At 38.1% G+C, this 20839-nt stretch overlaps 1 protein-coding gene and 1 long non-coding RNA gene across 2 annotated transcripts; one reads left to right on the top strand and one right to left on the bottom strand.

Annotated features, from left to right (window-relative positions):
- Positions 1–238: 238 nt before the first annotated feature.
- LOC103475831 (transmembrane protein 47-like) lies at positions 239–13342 on the bottom strand. Its single transcript, XM_008427744.3, has 3 exons — positions 12998–13342; positions 10332–10472; positions 239–3354 (listed from the first exon to the last, which is right to left on the bottom strand). Exons 1-3 carry the CDS (start codon positions 13212–13214, stop codon positions 3173–3175), a joined length of 540 nt encoding a protein of 179 aa, XP_008425966.1. The 5' UTR covers positions 13215–13342; the 3' UTR covers positions 239–3172.
- LOC145554855 (uncharacterized) lies at positions 8414–12245 on the top strand. Its single transcript, XR_014090884.1, has 2 exons — positions 8414–8658; positions 9919–12245. It is a non-coding gene; the product is annotated as an uncharacterized LOC145554855 (long non-coding RNA).
- Positions 13343–20839: the final 7497 nt, after the last annotated feature.

Here is a 20839-nt window from a genome sequence, read left to right as displayed (position 1 = left end):
TGACCATGCATGCTTTCCGTTTTTCCACCAGACACGGGAAGAATGCCACCTTAAACTTTTAACATCTTAAATCGCACCACGCACTTGTTTAATGAAAATAAGATTTTTAAAAATGATTTTTGTGAGCTTCCCCTTTGTTCATTATGTATTTCTGGTACATTACAGCCTCCATGGTTAAAATGTGCAAAAATCTGTACTATTCACCACAGTTGCAAAAAAAAAGACAGAAAAATACAACTTTTGAACTAAGTATCTTTAATTATTTGGGTAAAAATACAGCAATTTCACAAAGAAAAAAAAAACGTGGCTGCAGTTGCACCCCTACAACTTGTATTATATAAACATAACTTTTTCAAATTTTTTCTGTTATTTTGGGGTAGAAATACATGACAGACAACCATTTTCTATGCCACTCTTCTAAATGAGCAATCCAAGAGAACATATTCCAACAAGAAAGATGTGTAACACTCATGTCATGAATTGGTTACAACAAAAAATACTCACCTAACCTGTATACATTTATCTGGACACCTGGATATGAATTACTTTTTTTTTTAGTTTTCCTGGTATTCTGGTTTTTGAATGTGATACTTTCTTTGTTTTTTAAAATAAAATAAAATAATAATAATAATAATTGACATTATTATTGTTATATAATTATAGGTTATCACCTCTAACCTTTAAGTCACATTTATCCAGAAGTTGTATTAACTTCTGGATAAATTGTTGCAACTTCTTTCTTAGATATTTATTTGGTTGTTTTTATATTGTTTATTTTCCTCCAGTTTCTTTTTAAAGTCTAATTGGCTGTGAATACAACAGTCAGACCTCAGTCACATGAAATAAATATAGATTTTGCTATGATTTTTTTCTCTGAAGATTTGGTTTGTCTCATATTTTCTAGTAAGAGCAACAATTAAAACATTTAAAATAAATGTAACTGTGTTAAGGGAGGATGACTCATTTGGTGGTAAAGAGGTTCACTAGCATAGCAATAAAAAGGGATTTATTTTCAGGCTTTGCTACCAGGTGTGTCTGAAATTATTTTCCATCCTAAATTCATGAGTAAACTGTTAAAAAGCTGTAAAATGTGGTACTGATGAACAATGAAATGTTCATGTAGCTCTACATTGTACACACTAGCTAGCTAGCTAGCTAGTTAGCAGTCCAGTGGTACCTCTTTAAATAGCTTCCGCCTTCCTCTGTGGAATGTGTTCCAGATAATGAAAGTGGTTCGGTGGCTGAGCGTTGTTTAGTCTGTAGCAGGGCCATCCACCTCCAGTCCTCAAGGTCCTAAAACTGGAGTCAAGGCCTAGTTTTACGTATGTACCTGCTACAACACAGCTCCTTAATGAACTGTCTTCTCACGTAGCTTTTAACGAGCTTTCATTTGGTTCAGGTGAACCAAGGTAATATCTAAACAATCACTGGTTTAGTTACAACTGTTAGCTACATATTGAAACCTCTTGTTTTTTGTTTTAAAGGACATGTATTAACAAAGTTAGGAAGTTTACCCTAGACAAAGGGATAAATACATGAAATTAGAGTTTGTGTAAACTCTCAAACTACAAAAATATGTCAAATGTTTCATGTAGTGTAGCATAATTAAATTAATTTTACATATTAGCCAGCTGACTTTATGCTAGCAACCAGATAGTGAAAGCAGCGAAGTCTTCTTCCAAGTATTGAACAATAGAAATAAAAATATCTATACATTGATTTCATAAAAAATGTATTAGATAATAGGGTATTTCTGATTGAAAATTTTAAGAAATATACTTAAATATTGCCTCCAACAATAATATAAAACCCAAATACTCCCAAACTAGACATAATTAATGTTTGTAATAACTTAGAACTGCTTTGTACACTTTTCAGTATTTGAAGGACAAACTTTTTTAAAGGTGCCATGTTTAAGATGTTAACTGAAATAGTCATGGGAATGAGCACAGACATTAAACCGCATTGCATTGTGGGAGTGTTGATGTCTTAGTTTCAGCTCTGCTAAACAGGAGTCCATAGGCAGCAGTCAGAGAGACAGAGTGCCTGGATAAAAATAAATAAATGAATAGAGATGAAGGGGAGACTTGAAGGAAGGTGGTTGTATTTATCCTAGGGGAGTCTATGGCCTGTAATCATGACAAAATTAGACTTTAAAAAGGTTTTCAGGACCAGGATTTTCCTCCTGCAGTCTTTGGTTCTGTTGACATTCTTAAGGGGTTTGTCTATTAATACATAAAAGATGAGCTAATATAACTCATGGAGGGCTGATGTACACTTCTCTTTCTCCCTTTCAAATTTAGTGGAGTGTCAAAATACCTCTTGGAAAAAAGCTGGCGAAAGTCCTGGCATCTGTAATAATATTGTGGAAGAGTATATCTTTAGCTAGCAAGGCTGAAAAATGAACAAAAATCATTTATAAACAACAATTATCCATGATTCTCTTCATTTCTCAGGAATTTCACTGAAAATGTCCTTTTTTAATGCAATCTTATTCTCTAAACTGGTTTAGAGAACCAGTATTTTTGTTTCTGTGGTGTACAGTCATGACAGTTTGTAGCAAATATGTCCAAATGTTTCCTTTAAACAACACACATAGAAATATTTCGTATTTATTTGTAGATTTTATGGGACAAACTAGTGTGATTGTTTTTTTCAGAGGCTACACATCTATTAAAAAATGTCTAATTTACACTTATTAGATATGTTTTAGTTTAAACAGAGGGGAGATTTACACTGAATATCAGGAAAGAGAGAAATTATGCCATAAATACACTATAAAAATAAAAAATAAAAAAAAGAAATGTGGAGATCAGTCAGTCCTGGTGAATAGTCACCCCCAGCATATTCAGGTCTGTGTCAATTCTAACAATAAACATCCTGGAAACGTCTAGCAGCCTGAGCCAGTCCAGAAAACTCTGTGCTTTAGTGTTGCCACCTCGCCCCCTCCACCAAACGCCACCGGCAGCTGAGTGTGACTGCAGGATGGGGGCGGAGATCAACTCTCACAGCCCTAAATAGCACCTTCACAACCTGTCTAAAAATAACAGCGAGAGCAAGACAGGAGGCAGAAACAAGACATGGGGTCTGCTCACGTACAGGCCCTGTGCAGAGCAAAGAGAAGTTTCTGTGGGTTTAGGTTCGCATTTTCAGCAGCGCGGCAGGGATTTCACTAGTACATGGCATCCTCGTAAATGTCTGTCCGCAGGCAGAAGAGTATCCCTCCGCCCAGCATGAAGATGGTGGCTCCCCAGCCGAGTCCGTAGCCCCAGTTGAACTCGTGGTAGGTCTGTAGAACCGTCCCGTCAATAAACTTGATCGGGTAGAGCACCAGGGCACAGGCCTGCAAAACAACTGCAACCAGAGAGACGATCATGAGATTGCGCTCGTTAATAAACAAAGATTTTATAAGAAGCCTTTCACGTTACATTACTCACACAAACTGAAACGTCTGAGCTGATCGTAAAACTGTTTTGCTCAAGGTTCTTTGCACCGTAAAATAAGAAACTTATTCAGCCTTAATTGTTAACAATAATAAGTAACACATTGTTATTTAGTAGGATAAACATCCTACAGCCAATTAATAGGCCACAACTGCACTTTCTGTGCTTTATAAAATCAAAAGTGCTTCTTGCAGCAGGATCTGCACCAGACACTATTATATGAAACAGACAAAATTCAAAGCCTAAACACAAACATTTTCTATTTTCTATAAAATGATTTGAGAATCAAACTTTTTTTTTTCTGAATTTGACACATTTCTGTATTGCCAAGCTAACATGTAGCAACAAAAATATCTTCCTAACCATATATATTATAGGGGTATTGAATTTTCTAACCAGAAAAACAAGACTCATTGTTATGAGTCAACGCCTGTAATGTGATGGGATTACAGAGGGAAATGCAAACAATAGCATATTCACAGCAGCATAGATTAGGAGTCAAACTGTACAAAGTGTGTTAGAGAAAACGGAAAACATGAAAAAAACCATCAATGGTTGTTCCACGCAATGTAGAGTTCCCACATATGTGGTTTAAAATAGGGGAAATCTTAAAGTGCTCTGCTAACAGCATCAAAAATGTAAAAAATAAGCTTGTGAGCAAAATTGGTCAATTTTCTGCTCTACTGGCCATGATTGGTGGCAGACTGGTTGAAAACCTTTTTTTCCCCCCAGTCGGTGAACACACTGTGTGTGGAGGAAGTTAGAGAAGGAATCAAACTCCAACTTGGGTGTTTTCAAAAAACCAGCAAGGAATGAAATCAGAGGAAGCACAGCGACGTCAGAGGATATTTAAAAGGAAACAGTGTTATGTAAGATGAGTCGAGACGATTCTGTGATTCATTCAGCAGAAAATGAACCTGAGTCAACGGATCTACATTCTTTAGAAACAACAGAAAGCTGATTTACTAATACTAACCATGTTAATTACTGACATAATGTGCTAAAAACTGTTTTAAGAGTCAACTCATTTTGTCTTTGCTTTTAAGTATTAGTCAAAGTTTTACAGCAGCCATTTCCACGCTCAATCTAGAATATGTGCTCCACTTATCTTTTTCTGTTTCATTGAAGTCTTTCATTTAGCTTATTCAGATATTTTCTTAATTATTTTGATTGTTTTCCTTTCTCTCTGTCTTTATGCCTTATTCCAAATTCAAAATCTAACATTGGTTATGGATTAATCTTTTTTTTTTTTGAAGTTCTTTATTCTTTTCGTCTTTCAAACTAAAACTCTGTAACATGCTCGCGCCGTTAGCAGTGGGAAGCCATTCGATGTATAACAATTTCTGGTTTAAATGAGGAAATGTGATATTAATGAACCTGAACATGAAAACAAACAGCTTCCAGGCTGAAATGATGATTAAAAGTTGGCAGTTTGACTTTAAACAGGACCTGATGATAAAATCGGTCGGATGTTTTTCTGCGTTTTCAAAATAAACTGAACATAACATGCTTATACAATGAATGATTATTGATTAATGATTATTAACTTATTTGTTCTGATGCTTGAAATGATCATATTCTGATGTACTTAATATTTAGTTTACCTTAAGTCTTTTTTTCTTTTATATTTTGTCTCAGAAACTTCAATGTATTTTATTGCGTTTCAAGGAAAACCAACACAAAGTAACTCACGACTATTAAGTGAATAAAAAATGATCCTTGGTTTTCTGCATTATATATAAAAAAACGCTGAATAGTGCGGCCTGAATTTGGATTCATCGCCACGATTCAATACTGTGTAATTATTCTTTTACTGCTGTCAGTCCCATGTAGTTTGTCTCCAACAACTCTCCATATTTAAAATCACAAATTTCACACATGGTCCTTAATATTAATTCATTAATGTAACGTATCATTACCATGTATCCTGTTTGATGTAAAATGAACTTAATAATAAAAAACATGAATACAAGTGCAAATTTTAACCCGTTCTTATCCGTAATACGTCAAAGATAGTCAAGATTCTCATTATTTCCTTATGGTTTTAAAAACTGCAGCTCCATGATTCATTTTGTCCACTAATGTTCTCAAACTAAAATTCTACAATTTATACATTTGTTTACAATTCTAGGATTACTGTATACAGGTGTAAATAATACTTCTAGTGGCAGCTGGTTTTATTTCAGGTTAAAAGAAATCTGATTTTAATATATGGTAAGAATGAAAGAAAGTACAATCATAAATCAATTCCCTTCTCCTTCACTAATATGCAAAGCTTCACCTTGGTTTGTTACCTAAAATCCCAATAAAACGGCTCTACTGTGAAAAAAGATGCCCAATACTTGAAAGGCACAAAGCAAAAAAAGGCCTTAAGAACTCAGTAAATTTGTTTGGTGTGTTGTGAGTTATTACTACTCATACCTTCCAACTTCACAGATAGAAAAGGTTTTCTAAAGACGGTGGATTCTGCGGGTTTCTCAGAGGAAAGTGAGGCCTGGTTGAAGTGGCTTCTCCCCGACAGCAACAGACGTCTAGCGCAGATGTTAGCACCCACAACACAAGGCTTGTTCGGCTCTTTCACGCAAAAAAAAGTGCGAAGAGTCGCAAACATCATTCTCTTAATCTCCGCCTCACACGTGGACGAAGGTTTTTTGCGGTAACGTCGTGAATCATCCTTTCCTCCCCACCAAAAGAATTCACACTACGCTCGCTCCTTCGCATGCTCGCTGCGTGACTCTTGAGGACTTTAAAGGTGTTTCCACCTTTCCTTCCTACAGGACGCAGCCCTGGGTGTTTGGGTGGAGACCCGGGCCGTGTTCACTGAGGCCCGACGGAGTGAGCTGAGGTCATATTTCTGGAAAGAAAATAAATACCAGAGAGTCACAGTCCTCCTGCCAAAAGGCTTTTAACAATCCAGCCCTTCTGCTGAGGACTCCTGAGTCTGTGTGGAGACATTTTCTCTCCAGGCTCTTAAGGCAATTACACACAGGAAGGAATAACACGCCATTCCCACGCTTGGCAGTAAATGTGTAACAGGCAAAGCCACAGCCACTGACAGGACTACAGTGCTCCTTTGTAGCAGCTGTTTTCAGAAACAGAACAATACAAAGCTTCCTTTTCAATGCCAGTCAGTGTTAGAAAGTTACATTTTGCTCAGTTTTACAGTGGCTTGAGAAAGTCTGCTTTCCTTTGACCACTTTCACATTTTGTCAAGTTGCAACCAGGAGGCCCGTCGCGGTAAACAATAAATCAACGAATGGCACAATATATTAGAACAAGCTCAAAAATTTACAGTTTGATGAATTATTGTTTTTCCTCTTTCTACCAAAAAAACAAACAGACTGGATGATAAAAACATTCATTCTGGCTCTTTTTTAGAATGATTAATTTATTCTATTTGTTGTTTCTGTTGTTTTGGATATTTAAAATGTCTTCCAGTTCCAGTGTTAAATATTCTTTAGAATTTAAAGTTTATTCATCTTTGAGAATGTGTTCTTGCATTATTTCACTATTGCCTTTATTTAACAACGATATAAAAAAAAAAATCAATATTATCGTTAACTGCAATAACTTCTGGGATAATTTATTGTCAAGCAAATGTTCTTATTGTGACAAACTTCTATGTATTTTATTGAGTATTTTATTTATTAGTAGTGAATAATTGTGAACCAGAATGTAGATGATTTGTGATTTTGACATGTATCCGTACGAAGTCTCCCTCACTAGATCAACATCTTGGTGGATTTGAGAGGGAATCACAGCTGCAAGTCTTTTTGTTTTTGGGTATGCTTCTCTTTGCACATCTGGAAACAGAGAATTTTGACCATTATTTCTTACAAAATAGATCATTGGATTGTAAAAAAAACAAACAAACAAAAACTGCAACTCTTGTCACAGGATTCCAATTTGATTTAAGTCTGGACTTTGACTGGGTCATTCTGAATACGGGTTACTTCCCCTGTAGTTGTATATTTGGAGATGCTGCCATTCTGAGAGATGAGCCTTTTGTCCAGCCTTATGGCAACAGGTTGGCACAGTTAAACTAATCCATTGAATATGAAAGATATTATAGAGTTCCTACAAATTTTCATGAAGAAATTCTACACCTTTGCAAACATATACTTCTAAATTTATCATACATTTGATTATTTGTAAATTACTCTAAGAAATTAGCCCCATTTCAAAATATATAGTTTGTACTTGTTCAATAAGCAAGTTTAGTTTAGACTAAACGTAGACTATTTAAAACATGATTTGTGAACTTTGGTACCTTTTCCTAAATTCTTTGCCATCCACTGCTTTTGGAGCAACAACGTAGATAAAAAAATAAAATTTCTGAGCTATGACTAATTTTATTTCATCATTTAAAAGCTAGTGGCCATTAGCACGTACTAATAGCGAAAAAGAACAAACGGAAATCCTTCCTTTGCCAGTAACAACCATGTTTTCCCAAACATTACCCAACTGAAGTGATTTTGAGTCTTACTGGCAAAAGCAGTAACTCTTGTTGTAAGAGATGCTTGGCAGCCTAAACACACATTAACTAGCATCAGTTGTGGGTTTAGTCCATCAATTAGATTTCATTTATTTAGAAACCACCCTGTCTTTTTTTTTGAACGATTGTTTCAAAAACCTGCTTTCTCCAAGTTTCCTGCGAGTGTTGCCACGGTTACGGCCATTGTTTACTCTCCAAGATGACCGCTGGGTACTTCTTGTGACGCCATTGCAAACAGCCCATTAATTGTGGTTGATCAAAAGGAAACCAAGGTTGTACGGGCAGCAAAAGCTTTTTTTTCCCCCTCCATATTTATGCTGATCATGTTTCTTCACAGTTGTAGTTTGTTTCAAACTGTGCCAAATGTTTCTGATGAGTGATGGTCTGAGTTTGAGATTCAGAGCGTTTCAGTGCAGACTCGTGTTGTAATATGTGAAATATGTGGCCCGAAAAGCCTGGAATGGCAGAAATTTGATCTCAGCCTCTGAGCTCAGATCACTGTGAAAGTTCAGTGACCAAATGTTTTCATAGTAAAGTCAAAGAAACCCATTTGATTTTTAAAACTTTGCCTAATTATTTCAGTTTGAATTCTCTACAGGTTTTGTACAAACGCCATGCTGGAGTCCATGCTGGCTGCGAAAACATTTTGAAGGACAAACAGCCAGGAGCGTCACGATGGCCCCTTCGGTCCAGCTCGCTAATTAGGCTAAGGGTTAACAGGTCAGTAAACAACCTCGGAGTAATGTCATAAGAGTAAAATTGCCAAGAATTTGGGAATTTCATCATCAGAAGAAGTGGAGAAAGCTGTGATATCTCTGCATACATGGTGGGAAGCTGAAAAATGGTTTTATGTTTGCATCATAAACACCGTGGAACAAGGCAGGAAGCTCAAGGGGACGTTTAGCAAAAGTCTTTTCACCGCCTTCACACTCGTAATTAAAAGAACAGAAACATTTTCAACAAATAAAAATCTGAGAAGTGTGGCCTCCACTTCTATTGAGCTCCCCTATAATCAGAAACCCATAAATAAAATGAAGCTCCACCACAGCATGCGTGTAATTTAATCTCACTATAAATCCAGCTAGTTGTGTGAAGGCCTCAGAGGTTTGCTAGAGAACGTTAGCGACCAAACGGCATCATAAAGACCAAGGAGCAAAGCAGGAAGCTGAAGGGGACGTTTGAAGCAGGGCTAGGATATAAAGCAACATCCCAAGCTTAGAAAAGCTTGCAGAGAACCTTAACGTTATCTGAAAATGGAAAGAGTTTGCCACTGTTGGATATGAGCTGCTCACCTAATCTAACAGGCTTATCCCATGGTTACTTTAGAAGAAATCTGCAGCTCAGATAGAAGAATTGGTCGTCATGGCAGCGATATTTGATACACAGCTAATATGTAGAAGAAAGAGCTACAGGAGAGCAAATATTTCACTTGCGAGAAGACGTTTCTCCCATGTTATAAGCTAATTTATCTGCCAATAGAACAAGTACTTTTTGATCAATATTAAAAAATTATTTACTTAAAACAAGTCTGTATTGTGCTACATTACTCGTGAGTTAGTGTTGTCTTATTTCAATTTTACCGAGATATTTGCACTAGAAACTAGACCAAATCTACTTGGTAGGATTTTGTGTTTTTGCAGTGTAGAAATGGGGAATTAATAGACTTTTGACTCTGGACTTAATTTAGCACATAATAAACGTGTCATAAAGTCTCCATGCTGAGAAGCATAAAGTTTTCTTCACACTCTGAAACCGTTGAGGTTTATTTGAGGTGTGCTGGACATCTGTTTCTTGTATAATTTGACTTTATTTTGGAAGTTGCCACTGCTTGAAGTCAGTAATGTGCGGAGATAGTGAGTGTTTGGGGTTTCACTACTGTTAAGCTAGATGAGGCTTGAGTTATGACTCAGTCATTACAGTCTCTCTATATTCTTCATGGAAGAATGTGTCTTCATGATTCTTCCTAATTACACGTTTCAGATTTAGATCCTCCCTCCTCCGCTACAGAGTTTGGTTTGGCCCAAGAGATCTTTCCACAAAGCAGGACTCCATTGTATGAGGCAATGCTGGCTGAGCGGTCTCTAATGACTCCTCCCGCCCCGTCTCAATGTGACTTTACTTTAGCTGGTAAGGTTGGAAATTCTGCGGCTGCCGTTTCTTGGCTCAAGCAGCAGCAGCAACTCTCCAGACTGAACCTCACAAAAGTATGAGCTCAACCACCAAACCTCATTCTGCTGGTTTTCTTCTTTTCCGTTTCTGCATCGCCTCTGTTTAATGGTAGCATAGAAAAGAAAACGTGCGAGCATGGAAACTATTGTGGCGAATGCAAATCAGTTTGGTCCTTCCATCCCCAAACGCGCTCACTCAAAGGGAGTCGTAAAGGCCGAACCCACCTGCAGTGAACAGGAACACCGCCACGATGCGGTAGTGCTGCCTCTTCGTACCCCAGCAGAGGGAAATGAGGGCCACCAGGAACGCCACCAGAGTCGCGACGGCGCCGGCCCCCAGGAGCACCAGGGTGGCGATCTGCCAGTCTGCAGGACACAGGCAGGTTAGAGAGAAGCATCCCCACTCCGACAACAAAACACCTGATTCAGAGCGCAGCACGGCTGAATTGAAGCGTTGTGTCGAACAGCACAAAGGAAGTGCTAATCCTACACAGAACCGAACAGAGCAGAACAGACTCAAGCCTGCAGGAGAGAATCAGGAACACGAGTAACAAGCCGCAAACACAATGTAGGGTATTACTGTGGAGAGAAGGTAATGATGCAGGGCTCTTAACATTTTACTTCAATGCAATTAAAATATTAGGAAAACAGGATGTTGGGTTTATTTGAAGGGGTGGGCATAAGACTAATATGAGACTGTCACAAACATGACCAAACCTGTCATGGACATGAAGGAGTCTTCATGAATGCTCATGACTGTTGTCATGAAGTGTCATTTGGTAAATAGTGACAGACTTTTAATGCAAGTTTTAATGGAACAGCAGTGCTTCTAGGAAAATGTTACGCTTCTGGAATCGCCATAGAAGTCTGAATATGTATGTAGCAGAAATCTCTGGAGAAATATCTCCGCTGCTGTTCTTCATCCAGCCAGGTTGAGTCCAAATGTTTCCTCTAGCAGGCATGTGAAAAGTTTGCTAACGCTTCTTTAGCTCTGAACCTGTGGAGGATTGTGTATGGGCGGGTGCACAAAAAGAATTGTATCTTTTAAGATGACTCTGAAGGAGTGAACGTGGGAAAGTTTCACGTCTGCGAAAACGTAGCATAACAGAGAAATTATCACATGGAAATCAACAAGTTTAGGACTTTCTACTTGAAGATTTTGGTTCTCTAGTGTCTGCAAATCCCTTTTTTCAGTGATCCTTGGTGACTTTTAAAACAAAACTTCAACGGTCTACTCCACACAAACTGCTGTTGCTACTTTCAGAAAAGTACAACTCAGACATTCTTTCCATCGTAACATATTTTTCCTGAGAATACCTCCACAACCGCAGGCGGATGAAACTGCACGTTTACCCTATTTTTCTTCTCTTTTTATTTTAAGACTGGGCCATAACAATCTAACCAAGCCTTGTGCTCTGACCCAAACCATAAAAGGATAAGTTGACTTGTTTTTACATCCCCCTGTTGTCCTCCAAAGGAACATTTTATCACTGCTCTCTGAACGTAGTTTGCTGAAACTCCAGAAGATTTTTTTTTTCACCATCTTTACTTTATTATGTGGTTACATATTTGCTCTGACACACGGAGAAACGATGTTCTCACATTACAAGTATGTCTCTCTAGTCCTTTCTAACATTGTTTTTAATCAATCCAGTCACCTGCATGCTATTTCCTTCAGGACAACGACGTCACTCCAAAAATAAACAAGTCAAAGAACCTTTGAGTGAGCAAGAGGACATGTGGATGATCACCCTTTGTTGCCTTTTGCAGATCTCCACCTTTGACCCCACTCCACTGTTGTTTTAATGAGCTCAAAGCAGTGGGCCCGCCTCCTATTCACCCCGACACATTCCACAGTGTGAGAGGGAAATCAGCCGCCACAGGCTGCAGGTCCCCGTTTGTTTCTGGAGAGGACTGGGAGATAAACTGGTGCTGGACGTTGACTTAGCAAGTCCAGGTTTGGGCCCTCCGAAGCCAAAAAGGAGGAGGATGTGGAACGTGACAATTTAAACAGTTTTAAAGCCTTCTGGTTGTTAGAGTTTAATGTGCCAGAGATGCTTATGGTGGAGTTGTGTTTTTCTTTTAAGGAATTCAATTTACATTGTTCGTCTAATCTGTGGCTGTCCAATCAGAATAAAATTTTTTTTTAAAAAACACACAATCAGTGTCATGGGCCACGCTTGATTAACTTGGAAATGGTGGAAAACTTTTAGATTTAAAATAAGGATCTATATTCTCCTGGGAGTACAAACCAAGACAGCAACAGCCGCTAAAGCTAATCATGCTAGTTGCTAACATCAGATGCTGAATACAGTTTATGTCAACTTCAAATCCTTTTGTCTTACTTTTTTTAATTTCTTTTTGCCTGTCACAAAGCAAAAGTTCAATTCAACCTTTACTGTCTCTTCCTAAAACCAGATAAAGCAAATTTCACCTGGCCAAAGCAGCTCTTAGAAAGCAACTTAGTAGATTTCTTAGAGGAACAGCAAAGATGCTACTTGAGTTAAGATCTTTCTTTCTAACTTAACACTGAAATGTTTGGGAGACATATTTACTTTCCTTAAAACTACACCAATAAGCTGTCACAGGTGCATCTTTTTCAAAATAAAAAAAGGTGAGATTAACTATTTGTTTAGTAAATAACATTACACCAAATGGCTGCATAAACGAGCAGCAAAGAGTTCACACCTTTTCCCATCAAACATTATTCAGGTCCTGCCCTCTAGTTCTTAGAGGCTTCTGCGCCAAAAATCTGATTATGTCAGAAGCTCCAAGCCATACCAGAAAATTAAAGACAACAACCTCCGTAAAATAACACAGCAGGCGCGAGAAACAAACAACAAACAAAAGCCTCTTCCTCCTCTCCCTCCTCCTCCTCCGCCTCCTCCTACCAGATGTGAGGGTGGAGAAGCAGCTCCACGCAGCCTCCTCCGCGGCTTGCCGAGCCTCGGACTGGGAGCAGGACTCCCAGAGAGACAGGGAGAAATGCTCGGCGGTGACCCAGGCTGGACTCAGCAGAGCCACCACGTCCAGGCACAGCGCCAGGAAGACGCAGAGCAGGGCGATCAGCTTGAAGGGCCGGAACACGTACACGTCGTCCACAGACATCTTCTCAGTGGTCCCCGTCAGCAGCAGCTCTCCGGAGGTCGATGCGCTTCTTCTCCTACCATAACCCCCTCACTGCTTTGTCTGAGACCAGCTGGGAAAGTTGCCTGGGACACTTCCGGTTGCGTGGACTTTTCACAATAAACGTTCTCGTGGATCACGTGAAGAAGAGTTTTTGTTTGTTTTTATTACCGCTGCCTCAGTTGAACAGTGGTGATATTTTTTATTAATTTGTGAAATGACCGAATGATTTATGAATCATTTAGTAAGTAATTACAATTAAGTGAAAAATATTTACTACTATTAGATAATAATAACACTACTATTACTACTACTAATAATAATACAAAATATTGTATTTGTAACATTTTCATCTGCTTTGTTAAATTTAGCACATAAGTAGAAATATTTGCAATGTAAAAATGCAAGATCAAATTAAACACTTAATTAAATAACGAATAAGTTATTGAACTACAGCCAGTACTCCTGCAAAAGACAAAATATCAACAATAATGATATTATTTTTTATTATATTTATTTAAACTTGTCCAATAAAAATGAAATCGGTAATCCAGAAATAATCCTGATGTTTTTCCAAAACAACTTTTCAGCATCAGTCATTCCAAATAACTTTGATTGAAAATAACGAGAAAAATTATGCCAAATTGCATCTGTGCTGACTTAATGCAAAGAAAAAAACAAAAATGCGCGTTATAAAAAGCAGAATCCTCAACACTAACACTAAGGCATTGCGGTTGTAATATAACTTGATGTTTTTTTTCCGATTATGACAATAACGGCGCCATGACAAGCAGCTCAATAAGACGTGTCGGAAAGAGAAAACACTTCATGTAGGCACAATTTCAAGGCATCAAATTAAGAAGTTAAATTTCTTTAATTTCTTCTATTTGACATGTAAATATATTTAAAATCTATATGCAAAAGTGCATCACTTTTAACAAATGAAGGTAACAAACAGTTACTTAACTGTGCTGTATAACTGGACTATATGCCTGGAAAATGTATAACACTCATTTAAGGAACTTCCACGCAGTTTTTCAGTCAATAATTTCATTTTTATACAACTCACCAAATCAGAAACACATAATCTCTACCATGTATTGTTAAATGACAAAAACATGAGCACCTACTGTCTTCAGGTTCAAATAAAATAAAAAACAATTGGCTTTTATCTTTAAATAAATAAATAAAAACATCCAGTATGAATCCGTCATTCTTGTTTGAACTCCCTCTCGATGCAGCTGCTCTGCACCGCTGACAGCGTCCAGCAGAGGGCGCACTTGTAACATTTTTCCACGCCTTTTCTTTTAGCAAATAATCGGATATAATTTACTAATTTACTAAAGCACCGGTTCTCATGATCAGTGGATGCTGAAAAATGTTAAGAAACTCAAGCAGGACATATATACACTACTGCAAAAAGAGAACATAAGTCTTTTAAATGTAATAATTAAAAAACAGATTCATGGTGGAAATGGACCCATATTCAGGCAGAGGAGACGGAGCCTTAATTCGACATTTTATTTGAAAAACTTAGAGAAAGAAGATTATGATTGAGAGTCATAATTTTTATGAAATTAATGTAATTTTTTATATATATTTGCTGCACCATAGTAGATTTGGATTGCAGATTGGACCATGAAGATGCATCAAAACTTTCTTCCTAAAAACTGTCTTGGTGTTTTTGGTAAATATGCACAGAAGCAAGTTTGAAACAGTATGATGATCTCTGATAATCTATGGAGTCAGCATGGTTTTTACCTAATAAGAAGCTCAGAAATGTATTTGAGATTTCAAAACTTTCAGGTGATTTCTCCTGATAGTTCAGTAACTGTTGAGAATTATGGAGTTGAACAAAGCAAAAGTTCAACTCTGACGTAAATTCAATTTAGGTCAGATTGATACTTAGGTCAGATTAATATTCTAGTATTAATACTCTAGTATTAATCTGACATAATATACTAGAGTTTATATTACATTTTATTTGTACCGGTTGTTGATCTAAATCCTGTTTTGGGGATTCAAGTTCTTTTCATAACTGAAAAAGAAAAGTGGACAAAGATCAAAAACTGCAGAAGTACAAAGAGAAGCAGAGGCTGTGATGCTTTCTTGGGCTTTACTTTTGTTCTTGTTGTTCTTGTTGTGCCCTCATGATGTCCCCAGTGCTTCTATAAAAGCTCTGGTCTCTATTCTTAGTCAAGGCAAGTCAATACCTCCCAGTATATCCACTCTGCTTGTGGGCAGAAAAGCAAACGGTGGCAGGATCTCTGTTTGCTTGTCTTGCTACCTTTTGAACTCATTATTCTTGATTCAGTTGCTTGCACCTCGACCATAAAACACAGCAGAAGACATTACACTCGACATTTAGGAGTTTCGTTGGCCTGAAAGATTTAAACAGCAGTTGAGCAACGCTTACATAAAATACCTGTAACATAAAGGTACTGTCCGCTTAGATTTCTATGAGATTTTTTTTCTGTACTAAACTAAACTAAACTTTTAGGGACTAATATTTACTTTCAGTCTCACTGAAATCACAAACACTCGTCTTCTTTTCATTTTTGCTTGCAGGTTTTAACAAATCTCTGCTGCTGTTTCCTGTTTTTCTGCTGCTACATAAAGGGACCAGAAGCTCCAGACTTTGTGCCCCATACCAAACAAAGAGACTCTGAGTCCTGCAGCCTTGTTGTCGAGTTTTTCTTTCTTTCTTTTTTTAAATCCTCCCCTATCATTTGGAGCCTGGATTACAGGTTTTCAGCGTATCTGACATAATGAGAGTTTCAGACTAATACCACCCTTCTCCATCCTAATACTGCTGCCAAGCTGCCAGCAGGGCATCTGAGTAGGGGGGGATCTGGCGCTAAGTGTATCCATGAACAGCGCGTCGCCGGTTTATTTTGAAAGCCCCTCCTCCCTGACAGAGCGGACAGAGTGCCCTGTCATCCTCCTCCAAAAGCCCCTCATTAGAAAATCTGCAGAGCAGACAAAGCTACTTGAGACAGCAAAATGGTCGCTGCCCACATGGAGATTTAAATGAGCCATAAAGAGAACGCAGGTCTTGCATTATGTTTTTTTGGGTTGTCTTCTGGGCCACCCTCCTACAAAACCCCTGCCAGTCTGAGCCACACTGGAAACATGAAGATAAATTTGTCCAGACTCCCACATGCTGCCAACATGTATCACTGAGATAACTGTATGAATAAACGAATGTATAAAAGACAAAGAAGAAACCAGGAAGGAAGAGGAGAACTGGACTGTGAGAGTCAACATGTTTTAAGATGGCAGGTTTACATTGTGTCTCTGATGAGGACCAGGCTTCACTATGAATGACTCGTCACCTGATGTCATCCATTGTTGCTCATCATGGATTTCCTGAAGTGGCTGATTAAATGACAGTAAGCCTCTCAAGCCTTTTTTTTTCTGCCTGTGAATGAGCCTCCATGGTAACTGGTAAGGCCTTGTTTAATGATGGCAGCACATTGTAACACATCGCTGTCCTACTCATCTCTTAACATTGAATCATGAGGAGCCATGCTGCTATCCGGCTCTACAAACATGTGTCCTTTTAAAAATACATATGTAAAAATAGGTATTTCAAACTTCCTGTAACTCGGGATGATTTGTTGCCCTGATTTATTACTTGTCTTGCAATTAAACATCAATTTCATAAATCTTAGGTAAGATATAATTGTAACCACTTACAGGAAAAAGTGCATACATTTTCCATTTACAGACAGTAAATATTCTGCCTGGTACTTCATTTATTTTTGGGCATAAATTCAAACAAAGCCAAATTGATTTTGCTCAGAAAATGTTTATCAGCAATATGTTTACATGTCCAAAACAATCCAGGTGGCGATCATATCACACTTATTATTGTATCACAAAATCAGACATTATTATTGTTTTTAAAGCAGTTTGTTGTTTTTATATCAAACCAGTGTTAATAAACTCTGCATACATCTAAAATTGTTGTTTCTCTTATTGCACTAATACAGTCTAAACATAAGTTTATTTTTGTTGTTTTTACTAATTGTTTTACTTATTAAAAGTTGAAGTCTAAAACTTGGTTGTTGTTTTTTTGTTGCTAAACAAAATTAAACTGTTTCATTTGACCTTTTATTTATTTTTAAATGTAATCAATTACTACTAATCATCATTTATCAAGAATCTTTGAATTTCCACATTTTTATGTGGGACAAGAGTGTGTTTCAATTAATAAATCTATTTAGATAAATAAAGATATGCTTTAACAGACATGCAATATTTTATAGCCTCTCACCAGGATATGCCACCCTGGGCAGTGAGCCATATCTCCAAAGTCATAAGTTCATTGGAGTCCACTTTCAAAGTTTTATTTATTTTTATTTTCAGAGCCCAATGATTTATATATCGTGTACTCTAAATGTATTATTTGTTTCCGCCACATATGGGTAATGAGTTTAAAACATCTCACAGTAACATCTCACAGCAGCTGGGTTTGAAGTGCCTTGCTCAGGGTCATGTTGACATTTTTCGCAGAGGGTCGGCGACTTTGTGTCTCCTTGTCTTCCAGGACTCAGAATTAGCAGCTTAAAGGGGATTAAATTTGGTCTTGTTAAAGTTTTAAATCCTAACTTGTGACTTTGCTCAAAACGCTGGAGTTACGTCCCAAGAGCAACGGCGTAACTTTGATCAGAGCTGCTGGGATGAAGGAGTTTCTCACAGCATCCTGTCTGAGACAAGAGAGAGTCATGCTGAGATTTTGACTGGCAATTTATTTGAAACGAGAGTAAATGTCGTCAAGATAAGGAATAGATTTTTGTCTGCTCCCACTTCACATATGGACTTTTTTCTGTTTGTCTATCCCAATAAAATACTGAAGTTTCATAAAGTGTAAAAAAAATATCAAGTGGTAATAAAACTTTTATTTTTCTTTCTTCACTTCAAAAAACATGACGATACTTACTTAAAATGCTCCTTTACAGTGAACAAAAGTATCTGCATTGGTGGTCAGGATGGCGTTCTAATTTAATCTACGCCAAAACAAAAATTTAAATCTTGTTTATGTTATGTCCTCCAAATGAAACAGCAACAGATTTGTTTGTGAGAAACTCGACTGTTGCTGTTGTAGACGGGCGTCCATGTTGGCGTCGCCGTCGCTCTGCAGTCCCACTGTGTTTCTGGACGCCCACCTGTCTCTCGGTGGCGAGGCCACTTTGGGGCCGTCTGCCAGCTTGTGGACATCTGTTTACTTCCTCCTCCATCAGTCGCCATGGCTGCAGCTCCCCCCTCCCCTCAGAGCATCCACCACAGCCCCTCCCCGTGCCGTCCGGCCCTCCCCACCCTTCTCTCGTGTTTCCCCAGACACCAGCTGTGAACCACTTATGCTTATCCCGCCTGCAGCCCACCTTATGTAGCTTGGCCCCAAAGAGGCGAGCGTGGACCCGGACCGCAAACGTTTTATTCAAATATGTACCCTGAGATCTGCTTCCTGTGGAAGTAACAGATAACTCAGGTTTAAATTACTGCTTCAGTTCGTCCTTCTGCTGCTACGATAGAATGACCTTTAGCTTTGACCTTTTGCTTATCGCCAACAGGATTATATTCTCTATCGAAATGCTTCTGTCGAGCAGCATTTCGATAGCATTACATTGATGTCTGCTGCAATACCTTCGATTCCTGTGCGCTCATTAAATGATATTGGTAGGGTCAAACTCTCTGAGTAAAAATGTCGGCTACATGCTGTCTCAGGGTCAGATAACTGGGTTCACGGTTGACCTGGATTGCTAATTTTAACGGATTAAATGTCATTATTGTTCTTTGTTTCTATTCTTCTTCAGTAGACAAAAGCAATTGATACGATTTGTTTAAAATCCTTCTTTTTCCCCGTTGATTAGGGAGGCATTTGTTTGAGCGTCTGTTTTACTTATTTATTGATTCATTGATTGGTTTCGAGTGGCTTTCCTTTGTTTACAGCCTCACCTTCATTTGTTGTAGGTTTAGGTGTTAAAAACTGTTTTGTTTCAGTTGCAAATGAAATGAAGCTGAAGCAGCGGTGACTTCTGTACCTTTTTAGATTTTCTTAATTACATAAAGAACTTGTACTTTAGCGTTTCTCTGAGGTTTTTTCTTGTTTTTTGAGTCCCGCTTAGTTGCAGCTCAAACCACGTTTGGTTCTACTGGAGGCTTCTTCCTGTTAAAGGCGATTAATCTCCACATGCTTACTCAAACTGAGGACTTTATGCGATCAAATGTGTTTTTTTGATAACTTCTTAATTAAAGTACAAATATTGTTCATGATCTGCATCAACTTTACAGCATTGTCATTTAACCTTGGGAAAAGCGTGAAGGCATACATGGAAAAAATGAGTTAATCCTTGGGGCATGCCATAAAAGATAAAAGAGAGAATCAGTTGACACGTGAAATGTTCAACTAGATGAACCTGTGGAAAACTTTTTTGCGGGAGTTGGTCTGAGTCAGCAGCTCAGTGTTACTCAGCGGTGATGATTCTGCTGTGAAGCCAGGAGGATTTACTCACCCGGCTTCTCATTTACATAAAAACGATGATGTGTTTCCTCCTAGCAAAGTTTGACGAGCAACAAGGAAACATGGGATCAGATTCTGGAAATTCCTGGAGGTTTTTCCCTTCCAGGAGTCTCCAGGAAACGCAGCGCCCAGCTGAGAGCCAAAACAACAAGATCTGCTTTCTTCCCACATGATACCTCCAACCCCACAAGCTTCACCCAACTTCAGCTCGCAGAGGGAGGTGTGTAGCAGCCCGTGATCAGAGTGAATTAGAGCTATGTGTGACATGCAAAGGAGAGGCTCGAGAATGTGACAACAGCTGAGTTATAAAGTGAAGCTTTCCCGCCTGAGGGGAGAGCAGACAATGACAAAGAGACCCCAGCCTGCTGCTGTGAACAGAGTCAGCCTCTTTAAAACTCAGACCTGCATGTGGGCTGTGAGTTAAAGCTACGGGGCTCAGGCATGTTAAAGGAGAAAGGTTAATTAATGATCACATGGATCAAGTGACACACTAAAGTCAAATTTTGTGACTTATGAGTAGGCCTATCACAATAAGCAATAAATCAATTAATCAATTAATTACATGATAAATTAAAACAAGCTTAGTTTTCATTTGCGTATTTTACCGTTTTTCTCTTTTCTCTCTCAAAGACTGGATGACAAAAGTGTCAACAAAAGTGTTTTGGTCTCAACTAGCTCTTATTTTGAAGGACAATTTTGTTTACAGACACTTCATATTTCATTTTATTGGTGGATGTGTTTATTTATTGTGGATATTTAAAATGTGCACATTCAAATTCTAATATTAAACATTCATTTAAAGTTTATTGATCCTTCAGAATGTGTTCTTGCATTATTAGACCATTACCATTATATTACTTGGAAACGGGCTAAAAAAACAAACTATATTTCTGTTAATAGCAATATCTTCTGGGACAATATATCCCAGAAGATATTGCAATATTGTCACAATAGCAAAATTTGTTATCGTGACAGACCTATTTTCATGCACCTATCAACACCCACACACAAATAAATAGCCTTTACGTAGCTGTCCGCCGCAGAGACCAGCTACTTAAATAATCGTTTGGATTTTAGATTC

This window comes from Poecilia reticulata, chromosome 14 (genome assembly GCF_904066995.2).
Source record: "Poecilia reticulata chromosome 14, P_reticulata-male-v2, whole genome shotgun sequence".
NCBI classification, from domain to species: domain Eukaryota; kingdom Metazoa; phylum Chordata; class Actinopteri; order Cyprinodontiformes; family Poeciliidae; genus Poecilia; species Poecilia reticulata.
Note: the sequence above shows the minus strand (reverse complement) of the source record. Positions and strands in the feature narration are given on the sequence as shown.

What these genes read in the sequence shown, in the direction of transcription:
- LOC103475831 (XM_008427744.3), bottom strand. Translation starts at nt 13,214, where the DNA reads ATGTCTGTGGACGACGTGTACGTGTTCCGGCCCTTCAAGCTGATCGCC. An exon ending in CTTCTCCACCCTCACATCTG is followed by an intron (nt 10,473 to 12,997) that starts GTAGGAGGAGGC and finishes TGTGTCCTGCAG; the next exon opens with ACTGGCAGATCGCCACCCTG. An exon ending in GGTGTTCCTGTTCACTGCAG is followed by an intron (nt 3,355 to 10,331) that starts GTGGGTTCGGCC and finishes CTCTGGTTGCAG; the next exon opens with TTGTTTTGCAGGCCTGTGCC.